The sequence below is a fragment of the Apodemus sylvaticus genome, chromosome 3 (genome assembly GCF_947179515.1).
Source record: "Apodemus sylvaticus chromosome 3, mApoSyl1.1, whole genome shotgun sequence".
NCBI lineage: Eukaryota > Metazoa > Chordata > Mammalia > Rodentia > Muridae > Apodemus > Apodemus sylvaticus.
Window position 1 is genome coordinate 118,602,409 of NC_067474.1, and position 23,585 is coordinate 118,625,993.

Sequence of the window (23,585 nt, forward strand, 5' to 3'; positions counted from 1 at the left end):
GTAGGATTGGTGAAGATCTTTTCCCAATTTGTTAGTTGCCGATTTGTCCTATTCATGGTATCCTTTGCCTTACAGAAACTTTGTAATTTTATGAGGTCCCATTTGTCAATTCTTGATCTTAGAGTATACGCTATTGGTGTTCTGTTCAGAAACTTTTTCCCTGTACCGATGTCCTCAAGGGTCTTCCCTAGTTTCTTTTCTATTAGCTTCAGAGTGTCTGGCTTTATGTGGAGGTCCTTGATCCATTTGGATTTGAGCTTAGTACAAGGAGACAAGGATGGATCAATTCACATTCTTCTGCATGCTGACCTCCAGTTGAACCAGCACCATTTGTTGAAAGGGCTATCTTTTTTCCATTGGATGTTTTCAGCCCCTTTGTCCAGAATCAAGTGGCCATAGGTGTGTGGGTTCATTTCTGGATCTTCAATCCTGTTCCATTGATCTGCCTGCCTGTCAGTGTACCAATACCATGCAGTTTTTAACACTATTGCTCCGTAGTATTGCTTGAGGTCAGGGATACTGATTCCCCCAGAATTTCTTTTGTTGCTGAGAATAGTTTTAGCTATCCTGGGTTTTTTGTTATTCCAGATGAATTTGAGAATTGCTCTTTCTAACTCTTTGAAGAATTGAGTTGGGATTTTGATGGGTATTGCATTGAATCTGTATATTGCTTTTGGCAAAATGGCCATTTTAACTATATTGATCCTGCCGATCCATGAGCATGGGAGGCTTTCCCATTTTTTGAGGTCTTCTTCCATTTCCTTCTTCAGAGTCTTGAAGTTCTTGTCGTACAGATCTTTCACACGTTTGGTAAGAGTCACCCCAAGGTACTTTATACTGTTTGTGGCTATTGTGAAGGGGGTCATTTCCCTAATTTCTTTCTCAGCCTGCTTATCCTTTGAGTATAGGAAGGCCACTTATTTGCTTGAGTTGGTTTTATAATCTACCACTCTGCTGAAGTTGTTTATCAGCTGTAGGAGTTCTCTAGTGGAGTTTTTTGGGTCACTTAGGTAGACTATCATGTCATCTGCAAATAATGATAGTTTGACTTCTTCCTTTCCAATTTGTATCCCTTTGACCTCCTTATGTTGTCTAATTGCCCTAGCTAGTACCTCAAGTACAATATTGAAAAGATAAGGAGAAAGTGGGCAGCCCTGTCTAGTCCCTGATTTTAGTGGGATTGCTTCAAGTTTCTCTCCATTTGTTTTGATGCTGGCTACCGGTTTGCTGTATATTGCTTTAATGATGTTTAGGTATGGGCCTTGAATTCCTGTTCTTTCCAAGACTTTAAGCATGAAAGGATGCTCAATTTTGTCAAATGCTTTTTCAGCATCCAATGAAATGACCATGTGGTTTTTTTCTTTGAGTTTGTTTATGTAGTGGATTGCATTGACGGATTTCCATATATTGAACCAACCCTGCATCCCTGGGATAAAGCCTACTTGATCATGGTGGATGATCGTTTTGATGTGTTCTTGGATTCGGTTGGCAAGAATTTTATTGAGTATTTTTGCATCGATGTTCATAAGGGAGCTTGGTCTGAAGTTTTCTTTCTTTGTTGGAGCTTTGTGTGGTTTTGGTATCAGTGTTATTGTGGCTTCGTAGGAGGAATTGGGTAGGGTTCCTTCTGTTTGTATTTTGTGGAATAGTTTGAAGAGTATTGGTTTTAGGTCTTCTTTGAAGGTCTGATAAAATTCTGCACTGAAACCATCTGGTCCTGTGCTTTTTTTTCGTTGGAAGACTTTCTATGACCCCTTCTATTTCTTTAAGGGTTATGGGACTGTTTAGATGATCTATTTGGTCCTGATTTAATTTTGGTATTTGGTATCTGTCTAGGAAATTGTCCATTTCCTCCAGATTCTCCAGTTGTGTTGAGTATAGGCTTTTGTAGTAGGAACTGATGATTTTTTGGATTTCCTCAGTTTCTGTTGTAATATCTCCCTTTTCGTTTCTAATTTTGTTAATTTGGATGCTTTCTCTGTGCCCTTTGGTCAGTCTGGCTAAGGGTTTATCTATCTTGTTGATTTTCTCAAAGAACCAGCTCCTGGACTCGTTGATTCTTTGTATGGTTCTCTTTGTTTCCACTTGATTGATTTCAGTTCTGAGTTTGATGATTTCCTGTCTTCTACTCCTCCTGGGTGAAATAGCTTCTTTTTGTTCCAGGGCTTTTAGGTGTGTCATTAAGCTGCTAGTATATGCTCTCTCCATTTTCTTTTTGGAGGAACTTAGGGCTATGAGTTTTCCTCTTAGCACTGCTTTCATTGTGTCCCAAAGATTTGGGTATGTTGTGCCTTCATTTTCATTAAATTCTAAAAAGTCTCTGATTTCTTTCTTTATTTCTTCTTTGGCCAAGGTGTCATTGAGTAGAGTATTGTTCAGCCTCCATGTGTATGTGGGCTTTCTGTTGTTTTTGTTGCTATTGAAAACCACTCTTACACCATAGTGATCTGGTAGGAGGCATGGGATTAGTTCGATCTTCTTGTATTTGCTGAGGTCTGTCTTGTGACCAATTATATGGTCGATTTTGGAGAAGGTATGATGAGGTGCTGAGAAAAAGGTATATTCTTTTGCTTTAGGGTGAAATGTTCTATAAATATCAGTCAAATCCAATTGGTCCAAAGCTTCAATTAGTTTTACTGTGTCCCTGTTTAGTTTCTGTTTTCCTGATCGGTTCATTGAGGAGAGTGGAGTGTTGAAGTCCCCCACAATTATTGTGTTAGGTGCAATGTGTGCTTTGAGCTTTAGTAAAGTTTCTTTTACGAATGAGGTTGCCCTTGCATTTGGCGCATAGATGTTCAGAATTGAAAGTTCTTCTTGGTGGATTTTTCCTTTGACCAGCAAGAAGTGTCCCTCAGTGTCTCTTTTGATGATTTTAAGTTGAAAGTCAATTTTATCTGATATTAGAATGGCTACTCTGGCTTGTTTCCGGAGACCATTGGCTTATAAAATTGTCTTCCAGCCTTTTACTCTAAGGTAGTTTTTGTCTTTGACATTTAGGTGTGTTTCCTGTATGCAGCAAAATGTAGGGTCCTGTTTCCTTATCCAGTCTGTTACTCTGTGTCTTTTTATTGAGGAATTGAGTCCATTGATGTTAAGAGATATTAAGGAATAGAGATTATTACTTCCTGTCATTTTTGATGTTATTTTTATATTTGAGTGATTATCTTCTTTTGGGTTTGATAAAGGAAGGTTACTATCTTACTTTTTCCAGGGTGTAGTTTCCCTCCTTGTATTGGAGTTTTCCTCCTATTATTCTTTGTAGAGCTGGGTTTGTAGAAAGATATTGTGTAAATTTGGTTTTGCCATGGAATGTCTTGGTTTCTCCATCTGTTGTGATTGAGAGTTTTGCTGGGTATAGTAGTCTTGGCTGACATTTGTGTTCTCTTAGAGTCTGCATGAGATCTGCCCAGGATCTTCTAGCTTTCATGGTCTCTGGTGAGAAGTCTGGTGTGATTCTGATAGGTCTTCCTTTATATGTTACTTGGCCTTTTTCTCTTACTGCCTTTAATATTCTTTCTTTGTTTAGTGCATTTGGGGTTTTAATTATTATGTGGCGAGAAGTATTTCTGCTCAGATCCAGTCTGTTTGGAGTTCTGTAGGCTTCATGTATATTCATAGGCATTTCTCTCTTTAAGTTGGGAAAGTTTTCTTCCATAATTTTGTTGAAGATATTTGCTGGCCCTTTCAGTTGTAAATCTTCACTCTCATCTATACCTATAATCCTTAGGTTTGGTCTTCTCATTGTATCCTGGATTTCCTGGATGTTCTGGGATACAAGCTTTTTGCATTTTGCATTTTCTTTGACTGTTGAGTCAATGGTTTCTATGGTATCTTCGGCATCTGAAATGCTTTCTTCCATCTCTTGTATTCTGTTGTTTATATTTGCATCTATGGCCCCTGATTTCTTCTCAAGGTTTTCTATCTCCAAAGTTGTCTCCCTTTGTGATTTCTTAGTTGTTTCTACTTCTGTTTTTAGATCCAGGATGGTTTTGCTCAGTTCCATCATTTGTTTGTTTGTGTTTTCCTGTAATTCTTTAAGAGATTTTTGTGTTTCCTCTTTCATGACTTCTGCCTCTTGACTCAAGTTCTCCTGCATTTCTTTAATTTTTTTTTTTTTTTTTTTTTTTTTTTTTTTTTTTGCGTTTCTTCTTTATTGGCTTCTATCTCTTGGGCCTTATTCTCCTGCATTTCTTTAAGTGATTTTTGTGTTTCCATTATACGGGTTTCTAGCTTATTCATGTTCCCCTGTATTTCTTTAAGAGATTCATTTATGTCCTTTTTGTGTTCTTCTAGCAGCATCATGATCAGTGATTTTAAATCCAAATCTTGTTTCTCTGGTGTGTTGGCATAACCAGGACTTGCTGATGATGTTGGAGAGTTTGGTTCAGATGCTGCCATATTGCCTAGATTTCTGTTAGTAGTGTTCCTGCGTTTGCCCTTTGCCATCTTGTTCTCTGGAGTTAGTTGGTCTTGTTCCTGGCTGGTGTTTGGGCCTCTTGAGGGGCTCTTGGGCTATTACTGCAACACTATATGGCTGGGTTTCCCCTGTAGCAGATTGCTGATGTGCTGTCCTCCTCTTGGGTGCCCTTGCAGCTCTAGTGTGCTTTGCCCCAGATTGTGTCTGTGACCCAGATGGTGCCCATTTGCACCTTCAGGGAGTGCTGATGGTGTATGCTGCCAGTACCTTTTCTGCGTGCTGATCACTCTGCTGGGTAGCCGATCTCCCAACCGGGCCGCACAGGTTAGACATGTGGCGGACAAGCAGCCAGTGGTGGGAATGGGTGATTCCTGTTTGGTTTCAGAGTGTATTTTTACATACAAAAGCAGACCTGACCTCCAGATTCTCCCAACCTTTCTCAGTCCTGTCATGCCCTGCCCCCAACCCCAGAACTTTCCAGCCCAGGGGCTGGGCTGCCTTTCCTTAGGAGCTCTTCCCTTTATAATCCAGGCTCTGTCTTTGTTGTCTCCTCTTTTCTCTCTGCATGCACACCCTTTTCTCTCTTCCCCTTCCCTCCTGTTCCCACCCCTTTTTTCCATGGTGACTTACCTGGCCTTGGTCGAGTGAACTTGCTTACCCAAGAGCAGCTTCCTAGTAAACCTGCCTTTGATATAATCTAATCTGGTTTAAATTGGTTCATTTCACCCATGGCAGAGAAATAACCTATCTTTTCCAAGAAAGAGTGAGGAAGCCCAAATGTGGGAGAAGCATTTAACAAAAGTGTTAAAAAGCATACTTAAAGAGAGAAAGAAGAAAAGAAATTATGCTTTTCTGAATAGATTGGAAAAGCAGGCAGATTTGCAAAGCCACTGGATGAGGATAAGAATTCTCCTTAAAGGAACAATTATTCTGCTTATCTCTTTAACAAAGTGAGCCTACCTTTTTAGGGGTGATCCTTTGGCCAGGTGACTGAGCTGGGCCAACTGGAAGGAGGAACTTTTGTCTTGGTATTTTCCATGACTGTTGCAGGGGGTAGACTGTTTTTCTGGTTCTGTTGACTCAAGCCACAGTCAGATTTTAGCAATCTATGTGCACGTGCTGTCTCAACAGTTTTCTTTAGTAGGGGTATTGCTTCTATCACCACACTGCTTCCTGGAAACGGTCTTAGGTCTAGCCACTGCATCTTAGGCATTCATATATTGTTATGCATCAGGGGCATATATGGGTCACAAAGGTGAATTAGGGAATGTGGAAAAAAAATCAAAGTCGAGTTTTCAAATTAGCTTTAGTCCAAAGTGTAGCGAGAACTTAAAGGTCAGTGGATGCTAAACAGTTTTTCAGAAAAATCATCCCACAACCTTACCAGCTTCCTGTTTCTCCTCTTCATGCTAGAAGCCAGTGCGGGATCTGAGTTGAGGCAGCCTTAGTCCTGTTCTCTTGAGTGTAAGCATCCTGCATTAGCTTTTTGTCTTCCATCTGTGAACCCAGCGTGGTCATTGCTCCAGGAGCAGGGAGACACCTTGGGAACGGTTAATCTTATTTCTTCTATAGTTTTTCAGTGTTAAATTCTCTTCTGGCTTCTGGCTAATTTATAGTTTCCTATAATTGTTGAATAATAGCTACTCCTAATCAAGTTTTAAAGTTCTTCTCTGTTGTAATACTTGTGTGACCATCATCACTTCCTTTTCCATTTCTAAAAGCTGATATGGTTCTGAAGAATATATCTATGGGACACAGGTGTTTCTCTCCATTGGTTGGTGATGGCCTCTGGGCACTTTATAATTTAACCATCCTCTTTGAGATGCTACCCTTGCCGTCCGTTATTCACGATTGCTAAACTCACATTTTTGTCTTTTCTGTTGTTTGATGCAAACTCTCTACTTACTGTTTTCTTTGTATTTACTGTTCTGATTGTAGCTGGGTAATTTTCATCTGTTTGATAAATTCTCATTGATTACATTTTAGGATAAAACTGTTGCTCCATTGTTTTTCTCTTCTGTGTGTGATTACTTATTTTAGAGTGTCACCACCCTCTTCCCTTCCCTTTTGTTTTTGTAGTTTCTATGCTTGTCACACGAATGCTTTCTGTTTTAGCTCACTAATTGTATTCTCATATTCTTATCTATATCCATTCTATATTAAACTCACAAAATGCACTTTGTCGTGGGTGTCTTTATCCAGCAGAGTGCTGCTGTCTAGGACAGCCCCCTCCCCCAGCCCTGTCCCCAATGGTGTGTACTGCTGTTTTCTCCTCTAGACCTTGTCTCAGGAACAGCAGTCCTAAGCTTTATCTTCTGTTCTCATAGCACCGTCTCTATTTGTTTGGGGGTTGCTCTTTCTTTAACTTTTAAAATTTCTCTTTAAGAGTGTGCAGATGGTTTGGTGAACCTGTGCTGTCCTTGGATCTGTCTCCCTTGTCTGTTTTTGACCCTCAGTCTTCACCATTATGAGTTACAGACAAACACTATGCAGAGTAGACACCAGCTAACCCCTTTTCTTAGTTACCTCACTCCTGCATTCTCCATAAGCTTCCACAGTACGCAGTTTGGGAAGCTTACATGGAGGATGCAAGCTGTGCATGTTCATCATTGCCGGTTTCCTAATCAGCAGTAACAGAGGACAAAGTTCCTCCAGTGAGCCAGGCTCCAGGTCTTAGAATCAGTGCTAGGCATTCTTCCTCCCCAACAAACACTTTTGCTCTATTTTTACTGTCCCTCTTGTCCCCATGTTATTACCATTAATACATATTTGGATCACTTCTAGGAATTACTAATATTGTAAATAATTTTGGAAAAGACATTGTATTCATATATCCTTAAGCTCCATGAGTTTTCCCCTCCCTCCTCATTTCTTTCCTTCCTTTCTCTCTCATGGTTGCATTTTCCAAAGCGTACTAAATGTGTTGTGCAGTGTGAGACTTCCAGTTGTGATAATATGGTCTGTTTATGTCAAGCACAAAGAAATGTTGCTACAGATGTTAAATCTGTCTTTGTTATGAAACACTCAGGATGAAAAATGCCATCTCTAAAGTACAAGTATTTATTTCCTGTCAAAGAGAGAAGCAGTACGAAAGCTCCGGATACAGTATTTATACTGCTTTTATTCTGTGAAAGCATCCTTTGAGATAATGGCACCTCCAGCTCCAGGTACTGCTTCTCTGTCAGTCCTGCACTTGGTGCTTCAGCTGTGCTGCCTGCTCCTACTCTATGAAGTGCTTACTGCTGTCATCATCTGCTCCTCTTTGCAAGTGAAGGACGTGAAGCCCACACAGGTTGTGTTAGCTTCTTTGTAAAAAATACAATGGTAAAAGTTGTGATTCAAACAGCAATGGGATAGAGATTTGTTTATTTTTACCTATTCATTATGGAAACATGTATTCTGTTATGAGCTACAGTAGTCTGTTTTCTAGTTGCTGTGATTAGGTAGCCACCTAAGAGAGAGAGTTACGGGGCTTTTGGCTTATGGTTCGAGAGCATACAGTCGTGGTGGATAGGTAGGAACATGAGGCAGTTGATCTTGTTGTGTCCTCAGGCAGGAAGCAGACAGTGGATAGCAAGTGAGGCCAGGCTATAAAACCTCAATGTGCACACCTAATGACCTCCTTCTTTTAGTGATACCTTACTTCCTAAAGACTTCCTACTCTTCCCAGTCAGCACCACTAGCTGGAGACCAGTGTTTAAACATACACTTGGACTACAGTCTAAACTTTATACTGTTACCCTGTGTTTAGTTTTAGGCACTGGTGCTGTGGAGGAGCCAATGACATCAAGCAACTAGAGTCCTGACATCAGTATGGCAGCTGAGCTAGATCACCCACCTTTGGGACTCTGCTGTGCTGGGTAGCTGTGTAATCATGAACACAGTAGTTACTTTTACTTTTCTGCAGCAGCAGTTTTTCCCACCTGGTGATGGTGCTTGGACATTTCTCATTCAGTCAATGCAATTCAAATTCCTAGAGCACTAGGCGTCTACTTGGGCATGTCCCCAGTCAGCAAGGATCCCAGACGGAGGTATTCAGTACTGAATCCTGGAGGTTTACCTACCTATTTCTGATACCTTTTTCTGACAAACATTCCATTTTGTATTCAGTTGCTGTTTTAAATGCCTACAATCTGTTGTCATTCTTGCTCACTTAAGATTTGCATCTATCTTTCACCAAGTCCTGGCAGTTCCATGTATGAAATGAAATATGTCTCAGCATGTTTCCATGTCCAATGTTAGCATCTTTTACCAGAACGAACTTCTGCAACTTCGTGATAGCTTTCACTGACTGCATTCCAACTCCCTCTCACTCCACACCCCACCCAGCTACCTGACGCAGGTCTGGCAGGCCAGCATTGGCCTCTGGACTTGTATACAGCATCTGGGTTGACCGATGGCTTTTGTTTTCTTTTGACATTCCAGCAGTCTTACCCAGTCCTGCATGGCTGCCGTCCTCTACTACATGTTTTTCATTTGTTAACTGAACATGTATTTGTTGTATGCCTTGGTGTCAGCCAGGGAATTGGAAGTCACAATGTTAGCAGGACAGAGATATAACTGATTAATAATTTTAACAAAGTTTGGGGCATTGCGGTAAAGACATACAGACAGATTCCTCCCATGAAAGAATGAAGTAGAATGATAGGCCTTGTGTCTATGTTTGAATGACTGACAGCCCAGGAAGGGACTGAGAAGTGTTTAGAGCAGAGCTCCTTGAGATGAGTAGGGATTATCCTCGTGTGGTGCTGGAGGAGGTCTCAGGGAAGACTTGGGACAAAAAAGTTTGTTTAAAGGTGAGGAATACAAGGCCTGCTCTGGAATTGAAATCTCTCTGTGGCTAAAATATAGACAATTCAGGAGTGTCCATGGCAAGATGGGAAGGGAAAGGTAGGCCGAGACTTCGGTAGTGGTCTTAAGGACTAAGCCTTGACTGAGCTCATGGATGGAGACTGGGTATCACAGAGAGCTTGGAACTTTGATTTCCTACATGTTACATAGACCACAGGCATGTAGGTCACTTAACCTCTCTGTCCTGTCTGATGTTCCTGCTTGCACTGTTATCCTTGGTATCTTGGTCTTGATTCCTCTTGTGATGTGTACCCCGCCCATACCCTGTACCTGTTGGATGGTTACTGACCAGATGCTTTTGTGTATGTGTAGTTTCAGGTGCCTCACACTGTGAGAGAAGAAAGTCTCTGAGTTGAGCTAACTTCCCAGCCCTGGCCTGAAGTTCCCAACCCAGTGCCAATCTATGATTAGATTTGTCCATAACTATGATTTGTAGCTTAGCTTCCTTCATCGCCCACCTGTAAGAGAGCATATGTGCTAACCCAGGGACAGACACCCACACCCTGCATAGTGTGCCTGGCTGCTGTAAGTTGTCATTACATTCTGCATGGGACTTGTGAGTGTAATTAAGGGGAACGTTCTGTGAGGGATATGTTGCCCTCATGTGTTACCCCATGGGACTCATGAGCTTTGGAGGCCAAGGAGCAAACAGAACATACAAAGTTCCCTAAGTGCCTCATAAGCAATTTCCCAAAGCAGTAGCTCTGTCTCCTTAAGATTCTTTCTGCTTCTGCTCCACCACTGTGAAGACGTCAGTCAGTTTTACATGCTTACATTTTTATAGTTTACATTTTTATTTGGGAGATCTGTGAGTTATCATTATAAAAATGATCAGAATGCTTAATGTAGAATTAGTGATTAACTTGTAAGTCTACTATGGACTGAGCATAGAATGAGTGGTTCAAATCAGCTGGGCAAAAGATCTTTGTTTGATTCTTTTGATATGTATATTCATTCTCATTGTGAGGAAATTCTGACACTTGGCAGTCATTTGTAGAAATGACTCTATTTTTTAATTTCACAAGCAACCAAACCATCTATATTCATTTTTGAGTATCTGTACTGAAATCTAAAAAAAGAAAGCTAATTTTCTTTTAATGCTTCTAAATTGGGGGCAGGCTCCTTGGAGGGCATTATGTATGATTGCTTTTGATTATTACGGAGACTGGGAAGGTGTGGATGTGTTATTTGTTCAGTGGGTGGGAGGTAAGGATGATAAATACACTAGAGTGGTTTGAGAGACCTCCCTGGAAGAGATTGTCCAGCCCCAGAGCTGCTATGGACCCTTCTGGAAGCTTGCTGTTTTCTGCAAGTGACCCGAAATAGCTGTGCTCATAGCACCATCTAGTGAAGAAACTGGGTAACAGCAGAATCTCCTTTATCATAGAAATAAGAGCCCAAACTTAAAATTCCTGTAAAACAGTACATTATAGAACCATAAGCATTGGGACTAGGGAGGAAAACTGGAGCTAATTTAACTCAACTTCTCCTTTTACAGGCAGGGAAACTAGAGTCCAAAGTGGTGACGTGATTTATCTAATAGCATATTTGGTTAGTAACAAGACTCCTGGCCCTTGTCTTCCAGGTTAGTACTGAGTCTCATCACAGCGAACTGTCTTTGTGTTGTACTTGGATGAGTGTCTAGGTTCTTAGATTATCATTCAGGAACGAATAAACAGCAAATGAAAAAGTCTCGTTCCATAGACATGTTATATAGTAACTTGACAACACATACATTGTGCTCAGAGAATGAGTATTAATTTGATTTTTAATTGTTGGATTTGCATTGAGTACTGAGTCTTATGAAAAAACTACAAGAGACAAACGTTTCATTTAGGACTTTACCAGCTGTACCGACCGAAGAACCAGCACAGTGGCAGTCAGAAGATACAGAACGATTGGGCAAGGACTTGGAGTTATTGAACCATGAAATAACAACCCATTTCTCTTCTGTGTTGGCACACACTAATTGTTATTAATAAATACAATTTTCTATTGACAAATACTGAGAACGATTCAGCTGCAAGTATTTATATCACATTTGATTGTAAAAGAGCAGTTTTAAATTATTGCCTGGAAAAACTTGTTAAAGAACAAGTGACTTACAGAAGAAGATTGACTGTAGCAGGAGATGCAATAGGACAAGCTGATGTGTGCAGATGAAGGGAGCTGGCTTCCGGGAGATGCTGAGGACAGTGCAGGTGTGCCTTCAGTGCTGGGACACCTGAGCCCATGCACAGAGAAGGAACTGACTCGCTGTTGAAGACTGTGCAGGTGACACTGGCCATGGTGTTCAGTTAGTCTCAGTAATATTTACGTGTTGGGCCATGTCCTGAGTGGGTTATGTGTAGTAATTCCTGTACTCTTCGTTTCAGCCATTAAGGTACAGGTACTTTTATCTTCTTGGTTTTACAAATGAAACTGACTGACAGAAGTTAAGTGACACAGTGCATCTCTCACTGATGGGACGATTCTCCCTGTTCCAAGAGGATGTGCATTCCTGTGGGATGCAGGACTTCTTTCTAAGCTACTGGAAACAGCTTTTGTCTTCCATAGCATCACCTCTAAAAGAATGCCTATTCTTATACCTGTTTTGTTCCCTTTAAATATCACAGCATTCTTAGTGTATTTTCCCAGATCTTGGCCCTTCTGTAATAGTCCTTTGTACTACTGTCTCAGATTATTGACTTGCCTCCAACATGTCTGTCTGGAAAACAGGATGCTAGAACATCTGGTTCAGATGCACAATGCTACCAGCATTCAGAAAAGACTCAGAACTGTTCATCTTGGCTTTTCCTCTTGAGGGGATGGTGGCTAAGAGGAGTTGTGTTCAGGAGGCTAATGAGTAGAGTTACAAAGTTCAGAGCCCCTTTCAGTTCGTACGTGGTAGTGAGCATTTTGGGCATAGGTAGGATAGAGGTAGCATCAGCTTGGTCTTTCTCTAGTATGTTGGCGTTGGGAAATGTACAGGTTTTAAAGATAGTTCTTATAGTACTATATGCCTTATGGATATCATATCCTGTTGTTTATAATCAAATAGAAGAAATTCATTGTCAATTAATGTCTTTTACTGTATATTCATTAAAATTGTTAATATACTATGGACTTAACTAGATCCTTCATTATTTATGAATTTATAACACTGTCTCTTATGACTATACATAGCATCTTGTAATTATCATAGGCTCCTGGCTACCCAGGAAAGGTGGACAGAAACACTGCTCTGGGTTCTGGACTGGCTGCTTTTCATCCTGATGATCTGCAGCATTAAGTTTCAGAGGGTGAATCTGGTGGCCTTGGAGACTGAATTGTTGGTCCAGGGCACTAACTGGCTTCTGATTATTGGAGTTCAGATTGTGGCTCAGTCCCTCACTCTCCTCATCTGCTCTGTAAACTGATGTAAAATAGCATTACTCATCACCTAAAGTTGTTATGAAGACTGATGGAGTTAGCATAGTTAAAACTTGTAGTCTACTTATAGTTCACTGTTAATCAAATAAGTAGACGGGATTTCAGTCCCATGTCTTACTAGTTGTAAACCCTGTGGTCTTGACACTCCTCTAATTCTGCAGCCTTCTAGAACACATTACCCATCAACATCTGCCCTATGTTTCCTGGGACTTGTGATCAGCACCGGCTCTGTTTGAATAAGGAAAGGTAGTCTAGAAAGAGCCTTAGCTTTTCTTCAGATGCTCCTACAAACTTGGTAAATGGCTTCTCTTTTATTAGATAGTAATTTTAAAAAAGATTTTTATGAGCCACACACTTTTAAACCAGCACTTGGAGGCATAGACAGACAAAGCTCTCTAAGTCCAACCCCAGTCTGGTATATGGGCAAGTTCCTGGTCAGCCAGGATACATAGAGAGATCCTGTCTTTTTTAAAAAAGATTTTATTTGGTTTTATTTTGTTTTTGTTTGTTTGGGTTTTTTGTTTGTTTGTTTTTTGCTTTTTGTTTTTGTTTGTTTGAGACAAGGTTTCTTTGCATAGCACTGGCTGTCCTGGAACTCACTCTGTAGATCAGGCTGGCCTCTAACTCAGAAATCCCCCTGCCTCTGCCTCCCAAGCGCTGGGATTAAAGGCGTGCGGCACCACCGCCCAGCTTGTTTTTATTTTGTATATGTAACTTTTGCCTGTGTGTTCTCTATGCACCATGTCTGTGCAGTGCCCACACTGTTCAGAAGAGGGCACTGGATTCCCTGGAACTGGAATTGCGAGTAGTTTTGAGCCACCTTTTAGGTGGTGGGAATCGAACCTGAATCCTTTGTAAGAGCAACAAGTACTCTTAACCACCAAGCCATCTCTAGCCCATTAGGTTTGTTTGTTTATGTATCTGTTGTGCCTTTATTCATGCATGTTCTATGGTGCACATGTGGAGGTCAGAGAAGCCCTTGTAGGCATCAGTTCTCTTCTACCACACAATCTCTGGGGATTAAATTTACTTTATCAGGCTTGGTGACAAGTGCCTTCAGCCACTGAGCCTTCTTGCTGCTCCCTTCTCCTTTTTTTGTGGTAAAAATAACATAAGATCTGTTCAATTATACATTTAAATGTGTAATACAGAATGACTTCTGGGAACAGTGTCAGAGCAAGTATCTAGAACCTACTGTCCAGTGAACAGTGAACAGTGGCTTCTCATCTCCTCCTGCTGTGTCCCTCATCACAGCACTGCCCTGTCTGGGTTTACCTATTGTAGATGCCTCATGTACGTTGAGTTGGTACTGTTTATTCTGTACCCAGTTCATTTTTCTTAGCCTGGTATCTTCAGTGTTTATTCTGCTGTTGCAAGTGGCTTTGTTTTACGTATAGCACTGATTTGACTTTTGTTTCATATTATTACTTAACAGCTATATTTGATTTCGTATTTCAGTCTAAGTGATTTCCTTTGCAATTCCTGTAAGGTGAGGCTAGTGGTTGTGAACCCTTTTGCCTTTGAGACTGTCTTACTGTGTCTCCTTTCTACCTCATATGTGGTATTAGGTGCATGCCACTATACCCTAGTTGTTCTATAGCTTCCGTTTGTATGAGAAAGTTTTCATTTCTTCCTCATTTATGAAAGCACTGTAGGAAAAAAGCCTTTTAGTTGGCAATTATTTCATTTATCACTTGAATACGTTGTCATCTCTCTTTCTTTGCTGGGTTTCTGCTGAGAAATCTTCTGATAGGCAGTGTGGAAACAGCCTTTTAAAGAGCAATGTTTGTTCTCCTTTGGGTTGAATTTGACTGGTAACAGCTGTACTTCCCGTCCTCGAGTGATGACATCTGAAAGTTTCCAGCATCATTTTCTTAAATTCTTTTTCTAGTCCTTCTTTGTCTTCCTACACCTTCTATAATATGCATGTTTGCCCTCTCGGTGATGGCCCGTGGTTCACACAGGTGTCCTTTCTCAGCAGGTTTGTTCCTGTGGATAGTTTTGAATGTTGTCTTTTACCATACTCTCTTTGTCCCAGAAGAATAACCATCGAAGATTGTTGTTGAGTTTTCTAGTTTAGTTATTGTATTTTTATTTTCTAATTTTCTTTTTAAATTATCTTTGTATGCTAGACTTTTTTTTAAAAATTGTTAGCTCGATTTTACTTTTATTTTTTATTATTTACTGAACTTACTTATCAGTGTATCCTAAATTCAATTGTGAATCATTTTGTAGATCTTTATTTATTTGGGGTCCATTATTGTAATCTATCAAGTTTCTTTTCAAAGTACTATGGTATTCTTTGTTTGTTTGTTCTTTTTTTTCTTAACATAGGGTCTTATGTAGCTCAGGCTAGCCTCAAATTCAGTGTGTACCTAAGGATGACCTTGAGCTTCCTACCCTCCTGTGTCAGCTTCCCATGATACAGGATTGCAGGGATGGCCACTGTGTCCAGCTGTGAGCTGCTGGAGGTCACATCAGGCCTGCAGCTCTCTTGTGGCTGAGCTACAATCCCAGCCCATGATGCTCTTGGTCGTGGGTATACTTGCATCTCTCTGTCGATGTCTGGGTTTCGAGAAGCGATGATGTCTGTGTTTCTGAGAAGCATCCTCTCCTGGCTTTTTCAGTATTTTTTTTTTTTTAATGTACTCTGAGGGTCAGCTAGTGACAAACACAGTGGGTGAAGCTGTTTTTAGTTTGAAATACTTTTGTTAAGCACTGGGATAATTTTTTTCTCTCGTTCTACATATTAAATGTCTAGTTCTACATATTAAATATTGCCTTCAGTTATGTTACTTAGATTGAACAGGTTAATAGTTTACTTGTCTTTTTGTTAGCATTTGCAAGAAAATTGAACAGACTTCAAAAAAACCCCTCTAAGTCCTCTTATGGAGGATTTAAAAATAATTATTAGAAATACTTTAATATAGTTCAGAATTAAATCTTTACTTCCTTCCCACCTCAGACACTTGAGTTAGACATCCAGGACAGCTCCTGTTAACAGTTCTGAAGTAGCCTTCCACAGTGCTCTGTGTACTTACATGTATGTGTAACATGTGTCTGTGAGTTAATGATGGAATTATGTCCCCTTCTCTACTAGATCCATAGGCATCCTTTAAAAATAGTTTGTTTTGAATGGGCTAACTGTATATTTTTTTCTCTTGCATGTAGTTGAGAAAATTGGACAGCTTGATACACACTAAGTATTTTCTTCACCTTTATTAAAATCTTCCCAATAGCATCATTAAGTATAAAATTTCTTTAGTGAAGTTTAATAATAGATTATTTTTTGATAGAAACATTAATTTATATGGAAGATTTCCCCCTTAATACATGTTTTTAATGTCAACTGGCTTATTGAAAATGTTTGCAGGGTGGAGGTCAGGGTGTTGGGCTTCTGTCGCTGAAGTGCAGTTTGTTTGAGCTTCACTTTTCTCCTCCTTCTGCTTTGCAGGACTGGGATCAAAGCCAGGGCCTAGTGTGCTAGGTGCGTGTTGCTCCACTGCTGAGGAGCTTAATTCCCAGATTGAGGTTTTATTCTTTTAAGTAGTGAACATATACTACTCTTTTGTTACAAAGGTGGTAGAAAATTAGAATAATTTTGAAATGTGTGACACAAAAATAAACTTAATATTTCTTCTTCTCTCCCTCATCTTCCCTCTCCCTTCCTCTCTCTCCTACCTCCTCTTCCCTTTGATCTCCCTCCTTAGCCCTTTGAATACCTGACTGAGTTAAAGTTGAAGTAATTAAGCTTATTGTGTGTTTTATTAACTCTGTGTTTAGGCATGTGTGGACGTAAGAGCTAGTTCAGTGTTTTGGCAGCAGATGGAGTTCTCAGAGAGTCTTCTTGGCTACCCCAAGTTGCCAGAGTGGCTGTCGACACATCCTTCTCACGGGAACCGAGCTGAGTACTTGGACAGGCTCATTCCGCAGGTGAGCTAACCCCACTGATGCTGTTACTTCTCTGGTATAGAAAAAGTAAATTTCAGTGTGCAGTTATTTTGGTTACTATAATTATCGATTATTGGTTCCACAGAGTTGGGCTGAAAAAGAAAGTTCTATTTACCTATAAGCCTTGGGGAACAAATTGCTATGGACACTGAGTTTCCTAACTCTTGTGTCTGACTCTGAATTGTAACTAACTTGGTAATGTCTTAAAACCTGAGATGGCCTGGATGGGTTCAGTTGGTGAGTGCTTGCCTAGCATCCAGGAAACCCTGTATTGTACCTCAAGTACTTTGCAAACTGGGTGTGGTGATGAACACCAGTAACACCAGTGCTTGGGAGGTGGGGACAGGAAAATCAAGAGTTGAAGGACATCCCTGGCTCCACAGTGAGTTTGAGGTCATGAGATCTCATGAGACATAAGACCCTGTCTTAAAGAAAAAAACAAAGTAAAAATGGAAAAGAAGACAACTTTAGGCATTTTTTTTCAATATACTGAACATAATTTGGTCTTATTTGGTCTTCCTTTAATTTTTGGTTTTGGAAGAAATGGGTATTAACTCTTTGTGTTTTTTTTTCCTTTTTTTTTTTTTTTTTTGTTTTTTTTTGTTTGTTTTTTTTTTTGGTTTTTTTGTTTTGTTTTTCTTTTTGCCAAAGTCATACTACAAAGTAGTGGCTAGCTTGGAATTTACTATGTAGACAAACCTGGCCAAGAATTCACAGAGATCCTCCTGTTCTGCCTTGTCTCCCAAGTTCTTGGATTAAAGATGTGTTCCTTCATGTCTGGCTCTTGTTAGTTATTTTTTGTTTGTTTGTTTGTTTGTCTGAGACAGTCTTTATGAGCCTCAGCTGGCTGCAAACTTTTGTGTAACTGAGGCTGAGAGTTGAGAGTGTAGACCTGTACTATTTTACCTGGTTTTGTACAGGGCTGGGGATACAGCTCAGGCTTCATGAGTGCTAGACAGGAACTCTATCCTCTGATCTGCATTTCCATCTCTGGGTGGCTTAGAAATAGTGGGAATTTTCTTCTAAATTTAGAAACAGGAATTAGGAAATGCGGTCTAGAATGAGTTTGTTCATGCATCCATCCATCTATCCATCTATCCATCCTTTATTTATTGTTGTGTTTTTGGTTTTTTGTTTGTTTTTTTTTTTTTTTTGGAATTTTTTTTTTTTTTTCTTTTTCAAGACGGGGTTTCTCGGTGTAGCCCTGGCTGTTCTGAAGCTCACTCTGTGGACCAGGCTGGCCTTGAACTCAGAAATCTGCCTGCCTCTGCCTCCCAGAGTGCTGGAATTACAGGCGTGTACCACCACCGCCCGGATATTGTTGTGTTTTAAGTCAGAGTCTCACCATGCAGCTGAAGGTGGTTTTGAACTTGAGATCTTTCTACCTCAGTTTCCCCAGTGTTGGACTACATGCATGAACCCCTATGCTAGGACTTTTGATAAGAGCATCTTTTAGTAAGGCATTAATCTTGTTGGTGAGGGGTCAACTTTCATGGCCTGATTATACCTCAAAGGCTTCATTTTATAAGAATATCAAATTGATGTAGATTTTAACATGTGGATTTTGAAAGGCACAAACTTTGAGTAGCATCTTTTATCTGACTCAAATATTATTTAGATCCTTAACATGAAGGAAAAATATAACAAAAATAGTAGTAAAGTTTACCTGATATAATCTGTAGTAAATTACTCACCTAAACAGGGCAGTATATATATGTGTCACCAGTCATAGATTCTACTGAGGGCCAACGAGGACCCTGGATGTTAAATGCCCCAGAGAGGCCCTGGCTTGTCTCTAAAGTCACAACTCACAGAAGTTCATTTTATTTTAATTCAGTGCAATTTTAAACAACGTGGCTTGTTTAAATTAGATAATGAATTCTACTAGCCAGCTGTGATTTGAAGCCTACCCAAAATTCTAAAGTTATCTTTTCACCAAATCACTGAGGATCTTCAGACAGGTTTTAAAACGGTTCTTTAGGGAGGTCTGTGAAATAGTCATGAGTTGCTTAGAGAGCACAGGAACATGGCTGGAGAAAGCAAATGCTATTTGGGAGCCAGTGAAGAAGGAAAACAGGGCAGGCTTTTTTTTTTTTCTTCTTCTAAAAATAAACCATCCCAGTTCAGAAATTTAATTTGAAAACTGCAGGTAAATTTCTTATATTTTCCCCCCAAGTGATTAAATTCAATTTGAAAGCAATAAAACTCTACTGCAACTTTGGGAATAATTCAGTAGTTGAAGTGAGAATGATAGTTAGTACAAGGGTATACTGTTAATTAGAACACACAGTCGTAAAGATTGAAACATGCTGTTCTCCTAGGCCTGATTTCTGTAATGGAAGAAAGCAGCCATATATGTAAGGTGTGCGTGTACATGCCACAGAAGACTACATTCTTAACACGATCATTTACTTGGCATGTTTTCTAAAACAAGTCCAGGGTTGAATTTTACTAATGGCTTCTCTCCACCGACATGTGGTTAGTCAGACACCCTGTGCATTTCTGAGGTCTAGAGCTCAAACTGGCTTTAGCAGACACAGGGCTTTCAGAGTTTGCTCTCCAGAGGCAAAGTGATGAAACTGGCAAGTTCACCTAGGAACTGAGAAGAGAACCAAGGGAAGGGCGAATTTGTCCTTCATAGGGACCCTCTGCTTAGTTGTAGGGAGCATAGAGCCTGCTGTGGATCAGATGTGTGGGGAGAAGACCAAGAAAGAAAGACTGTGTGGCTCTGTGATAGGAACATAAATATTGGTGTCTTTAATTTTTAATTTCATGTGCTAAGGATTATAAGTATTTTATCAGATTCTTTGAATGCCATTATAAAATATATTTCTTACTATAGCTTGTTAACATTAAAGATATTTAAATGTGTTATACATTCAACAGATGCTGAATCACTTACTATATTGTAGGTTTTGTGGTGGCAAGTTCAGAGAGATCCATATCTTCATCAAGCTTATTCTCCAGTGCAGGAGATGGACAAGAGGGGAGGCTTTCTGGAGTCTGTCCTTGCTAAGACTCTAGTCCTGTTGGATAAGGATCCCATACTTAGGACCCAGTTTATCCTTAATTACTTCCTTGTAAACTCTGTCCCTAAATTTGCGTATGTTGGGGGTTAAGGCTTAAATAATCTATTTGTGGGTGTACAGTCACTGTGTGAGCAAAGATGGAAGGGCTGTTGGGAAAGCAGTTGAAACAGGAATGGCTAGGCTTGGGAGATAGTTTAGTGAGTCATGAGTTTGGATCTCTAGAACCTATGTAAAACTGGGCATGGTCTCTAATCCCAGCATTCCTACGGTGAAATTGGAGGTGGAGAATCCGCAGAAACTCAGGTCAGCTAGCCTGGTGTATACAACAGTGAACAAGAAATTGTTCACTTTCTCTGTTTTAAAAAGTGGTGATAACCAACACCTGAAAATGTCCTCTGACCTCCAGGTGGCACCTCCGTCTGTCTGCATTTACAAACATCGAAACGCAGACACACACACACACACACACACACACACACACACACACACTCACTCTCTCTCTCTCTCTCTCTCTCTCTCTCTCTCTCTCTCTCTCTCTCTCTCTCTCTCACACACACACACACACACACACACACACACATTAAAAGAAGAAACTAAAATTGGATGATGAGAAAAAGTGGTCCCAGTGATCTCTCTGACTGTTCAGGGATGGGGCGTTAATTGAGGGTTCTGAGCAGAGACTGTAGTTGTGTCCTGACTTGAACATTCACTTTATTTTGGAGGAATATGGTATAGTATATTGTTCAGAGAATAGCTGCTTCCTTTCTTGTTTTGTTTTTTGTTTTTGTTTTTAAGATAGAGTCCCTCTATGAAGTCCTGACTCTCTTGGAACTCACTCTGTAGACCAGGCTGGCCTCAAACTCAAAGATCCCCTTTCCCCCCTCCCCTTTGCTTTTCAAGTACTGGGATCAAAGGCACATGCCACCATGATGGCTTCTTATTTTATTTTTAAATAAAGATAGAATCCCCAAATTAGGGGAAAAATACCCTTACTAATTTTTATGTGAATTCTGGGGAAAAGCAACATGCATAAATATAATTGTGTGATCCACTAGTATTTGAAAATGATAAATACAGGTTTGTAGTAATAATATTATTTGTGTTGATAAGCTGATATGATATAATTTTATTTACTTGAAATAATCAGTTAGATTTAGGAAACATACTCCACATATTTTGGTTACCATAACAACTTGAGTGAAAAACTGAAGAGCAGATGTTGTACCAACCTGTTGATGTTTCATAGCGTGGGCTTCAGAATTAACAATTATGCTGTTTAGACTTTGAGTTTATGTACATCATAATTTGTCCTTGAAAGAAATACCTTATTTAAGTATTTTATAAAATATGAATTACTGTGAATAACAAATTTTGTTGAAAGGTTTATTTTGAAATCAAAAGCCTTCAGATGATTTTTTTCTGTCTTCTCACTGGTTTTCTTGCTCCCTGCTGTTGCTCTTCATGAGGGCGCGAGGGGTGGGCAATGGTAACAGAGTGGAAACATTTAATCTGGAATTGTTGTGTAAGGTTATATAATTATAATCATAATTTGAATGGAATTTGTTTCTAAGTATTTCATTTGTAAACAACATTCCATCTCTAGGCATGAGAGTCACTTGGTAGCAGGCTGTAAATGCATTAATTTTAACCTCATTTTGTTTTTAATCCTTTAAACTTTCAGGCAGCTGGGAAGTTGAACTCATGTGTAAATCATTCTTATGCATTTGTAATTGGATAAAACAAATGAATAAATCATTAATATTGTGCATCTCAGGAACACAGAATGTAAGTGTTAGAATTACCGTGAAATGTCACTGTTGGCCATGTGTAAGAACATACACTGCTCACCTCACTAACTCTCGTTCTGTCTGGCATGGAGGGTGCTGGGGAGTGAACAGCAGCTACCGTAATTGAATCGGCCTCTGAATCATATGAAGCCAGAAAGCCTGACAGCAACATTGTGTAAAGCCTTAAAAAACACTGTGGCTGAAATGAATGGACCATTAGAAAAAAATTGCTCGTACGAATAAGGCAAGAAAGAGTAGTGATTTATGTTTAAAATGGAGGTGACCCTCTACCCCGCCCTGCACCAATATCTTCCTTTCTGTTTTCAGCAGAAGCTTTTAATCTGATCACCAAGCCCTCTGCATTTCTCCTTCTTTCTTTCACTCAGTTATCATTTATATTTTATGAATAAGTAATTTCTGTTTTACTTGATGTAGCATGTAGAAAAATCTGAGTGTATGCTAGCAGTTGGTTCATATTTAGTTGTTACTAGAAATAAATGCAGCCAGTGCCTTAAAAAAACACATGTGCTCATTGCTCATTCCTTTTAACCTTTTGAAATATTGTTTATGGGCTACAACATGATGCGTGATGTTTGTACACATCGTGGAATGGTCAGGTCAAGCTAACAAGCAGACCCATTGCCTCAGAGTTCTGGAGGGTGACAGCCCATGCCCTCACTCTTGACAGTTTCACGTGTGCACTGTTACTGGTGCTCTTGCTGACTGCACAGTGGCACTCAGAACTTCCTTCTTTCACCTCACTGAAATGTCGCTCCCTGACTAGCCTCTCCCCGTCTCTTCTTTCCCTGGTGGTCACCATGTCCTCTGCTTCTATGAGCTGCTTTATTAGGTTCCCATGTGACAGCACACTGTGCCCTTCGGACTCATCGGTGTTGGGCAGACTACCAGGCTGTATCACTCTTGGCTTTGTTTCTGGACCTGTGCTCTGTAGAGGAGGCTGATCCTGATCTAGAGGCAGGACCCCTGACGCTGCATTCTGAGGGCTGGGGTCACAGGCCTGTGCCACACGGCCTAGCTAGGAGTTTCTCATTCTTCTGGCACAAGGGGCTGACGATAGAAAGTTTTATTCAAAAACCTTGCCTTCCTTCTCATTCCCAAGAGTAACGTACCTATGTTGAAGCAGCCTTTTAGCTGCCTTTGTTTATTTACTGAAATTTCTGAGTTACTTGTATTTCCTAATGGATAGCTATCTCAAAGACTAGTCAGACTTCAGCTTATAGCTTGTAGTTTTTGAAAAGAAATAAATTATTTGCAAGATAAATATTTTTGAGAAGTGTAATCCTGATTCATATAAGTATTTTTTAATATTTACTTTATGTATGAGTGCTCTATCTGCATATACACCTGCATGCCAGAAGAGGGCATCATATCCTAGGATAGATGGTTGTGAGCCACATGTGGTTGCCGGGAATTGAACTCAGGACATCTGGAAGAGCAGCCAGTGGTCTTAGCTGCTAAGCCATCTCTCCAGCCCATCATATAAATATTTAATGAACCTACCTAAGTATTTATTTAAATCATTAACTAATGAGGAAAATGGTAAATGTTATAACTAGTATAAAGTAATTCAGCAACCATAATGTAAAATAAGAGCTTCTATATGAGATGGAGGCCCGTTAAATCCAAACACTGTTATATAGACTTGCAGATGGAGGAACACATCTCTACCCAAGTGAAGGAAAGTGAGCTTGGATTTATCTAATCCAGTAATAGGACCTGCCACCAAATAGGCTGGTCAGAAATTCTGTGAATCCATGGGACTGTTCAGGCCAAAACAAAAAAAATTCTTGCTCTAGAATTTCTCAAACCTTGAAAGATACTGTTAGGTTTCAGAAAATTGTTCCCTCTGGCATATTCAGTTTTTGACGTGATCTTCCTTCTGCCAGTAGACCCCAAGATTCAGGAAAGGATCCATTCATATCTCTCTCTCTCTCTCTCTCTCTCTCTCTCTCTCTTTCTCTCTCTCTCTCTCGTTTCTTCTCCTTCCCTTTCTCTCCCTACCACTCTTTAGCCATTCTGCAGCCATTTTGATATGTATTAATAGGTATATAATCAATAAGAAACATAACCAGCTGTAAAAATAGCTCTACTTGTAGGGCAATAAGCAGTTACTTCCCA

General features: G+C 40.0%; 1 protein-coding gene across 3 annotated transcripts in view; it reads left to right on the forward strand.

The window, feature by feature from the left end:
- Positions 1-23,585, forward strand: part of Oma1 (OMA1 zinc metallopeptidase) — a 52,779-nt gene that overhangs the window by 24,555 nt on the left and 4,639 nt on the right. For 2 of the 3 annotated variants that reach the window (XM_052176875.1, XM_052176876.1), the window contains exon 8: positions 16,463-16,612. In XM_052176875.1, coding sequence (XP_052032835.1) covers positions 16,463-16,612 — 150 coding nt within the window. Of the gene's footprint in view, positions 1-16,462; positions 16,613-21,340; positions 21,445-23,585 lie in introns of all 3 variants that reach the window. The other variant, XM_052176877.1, reaches the window with a different exon arrangement.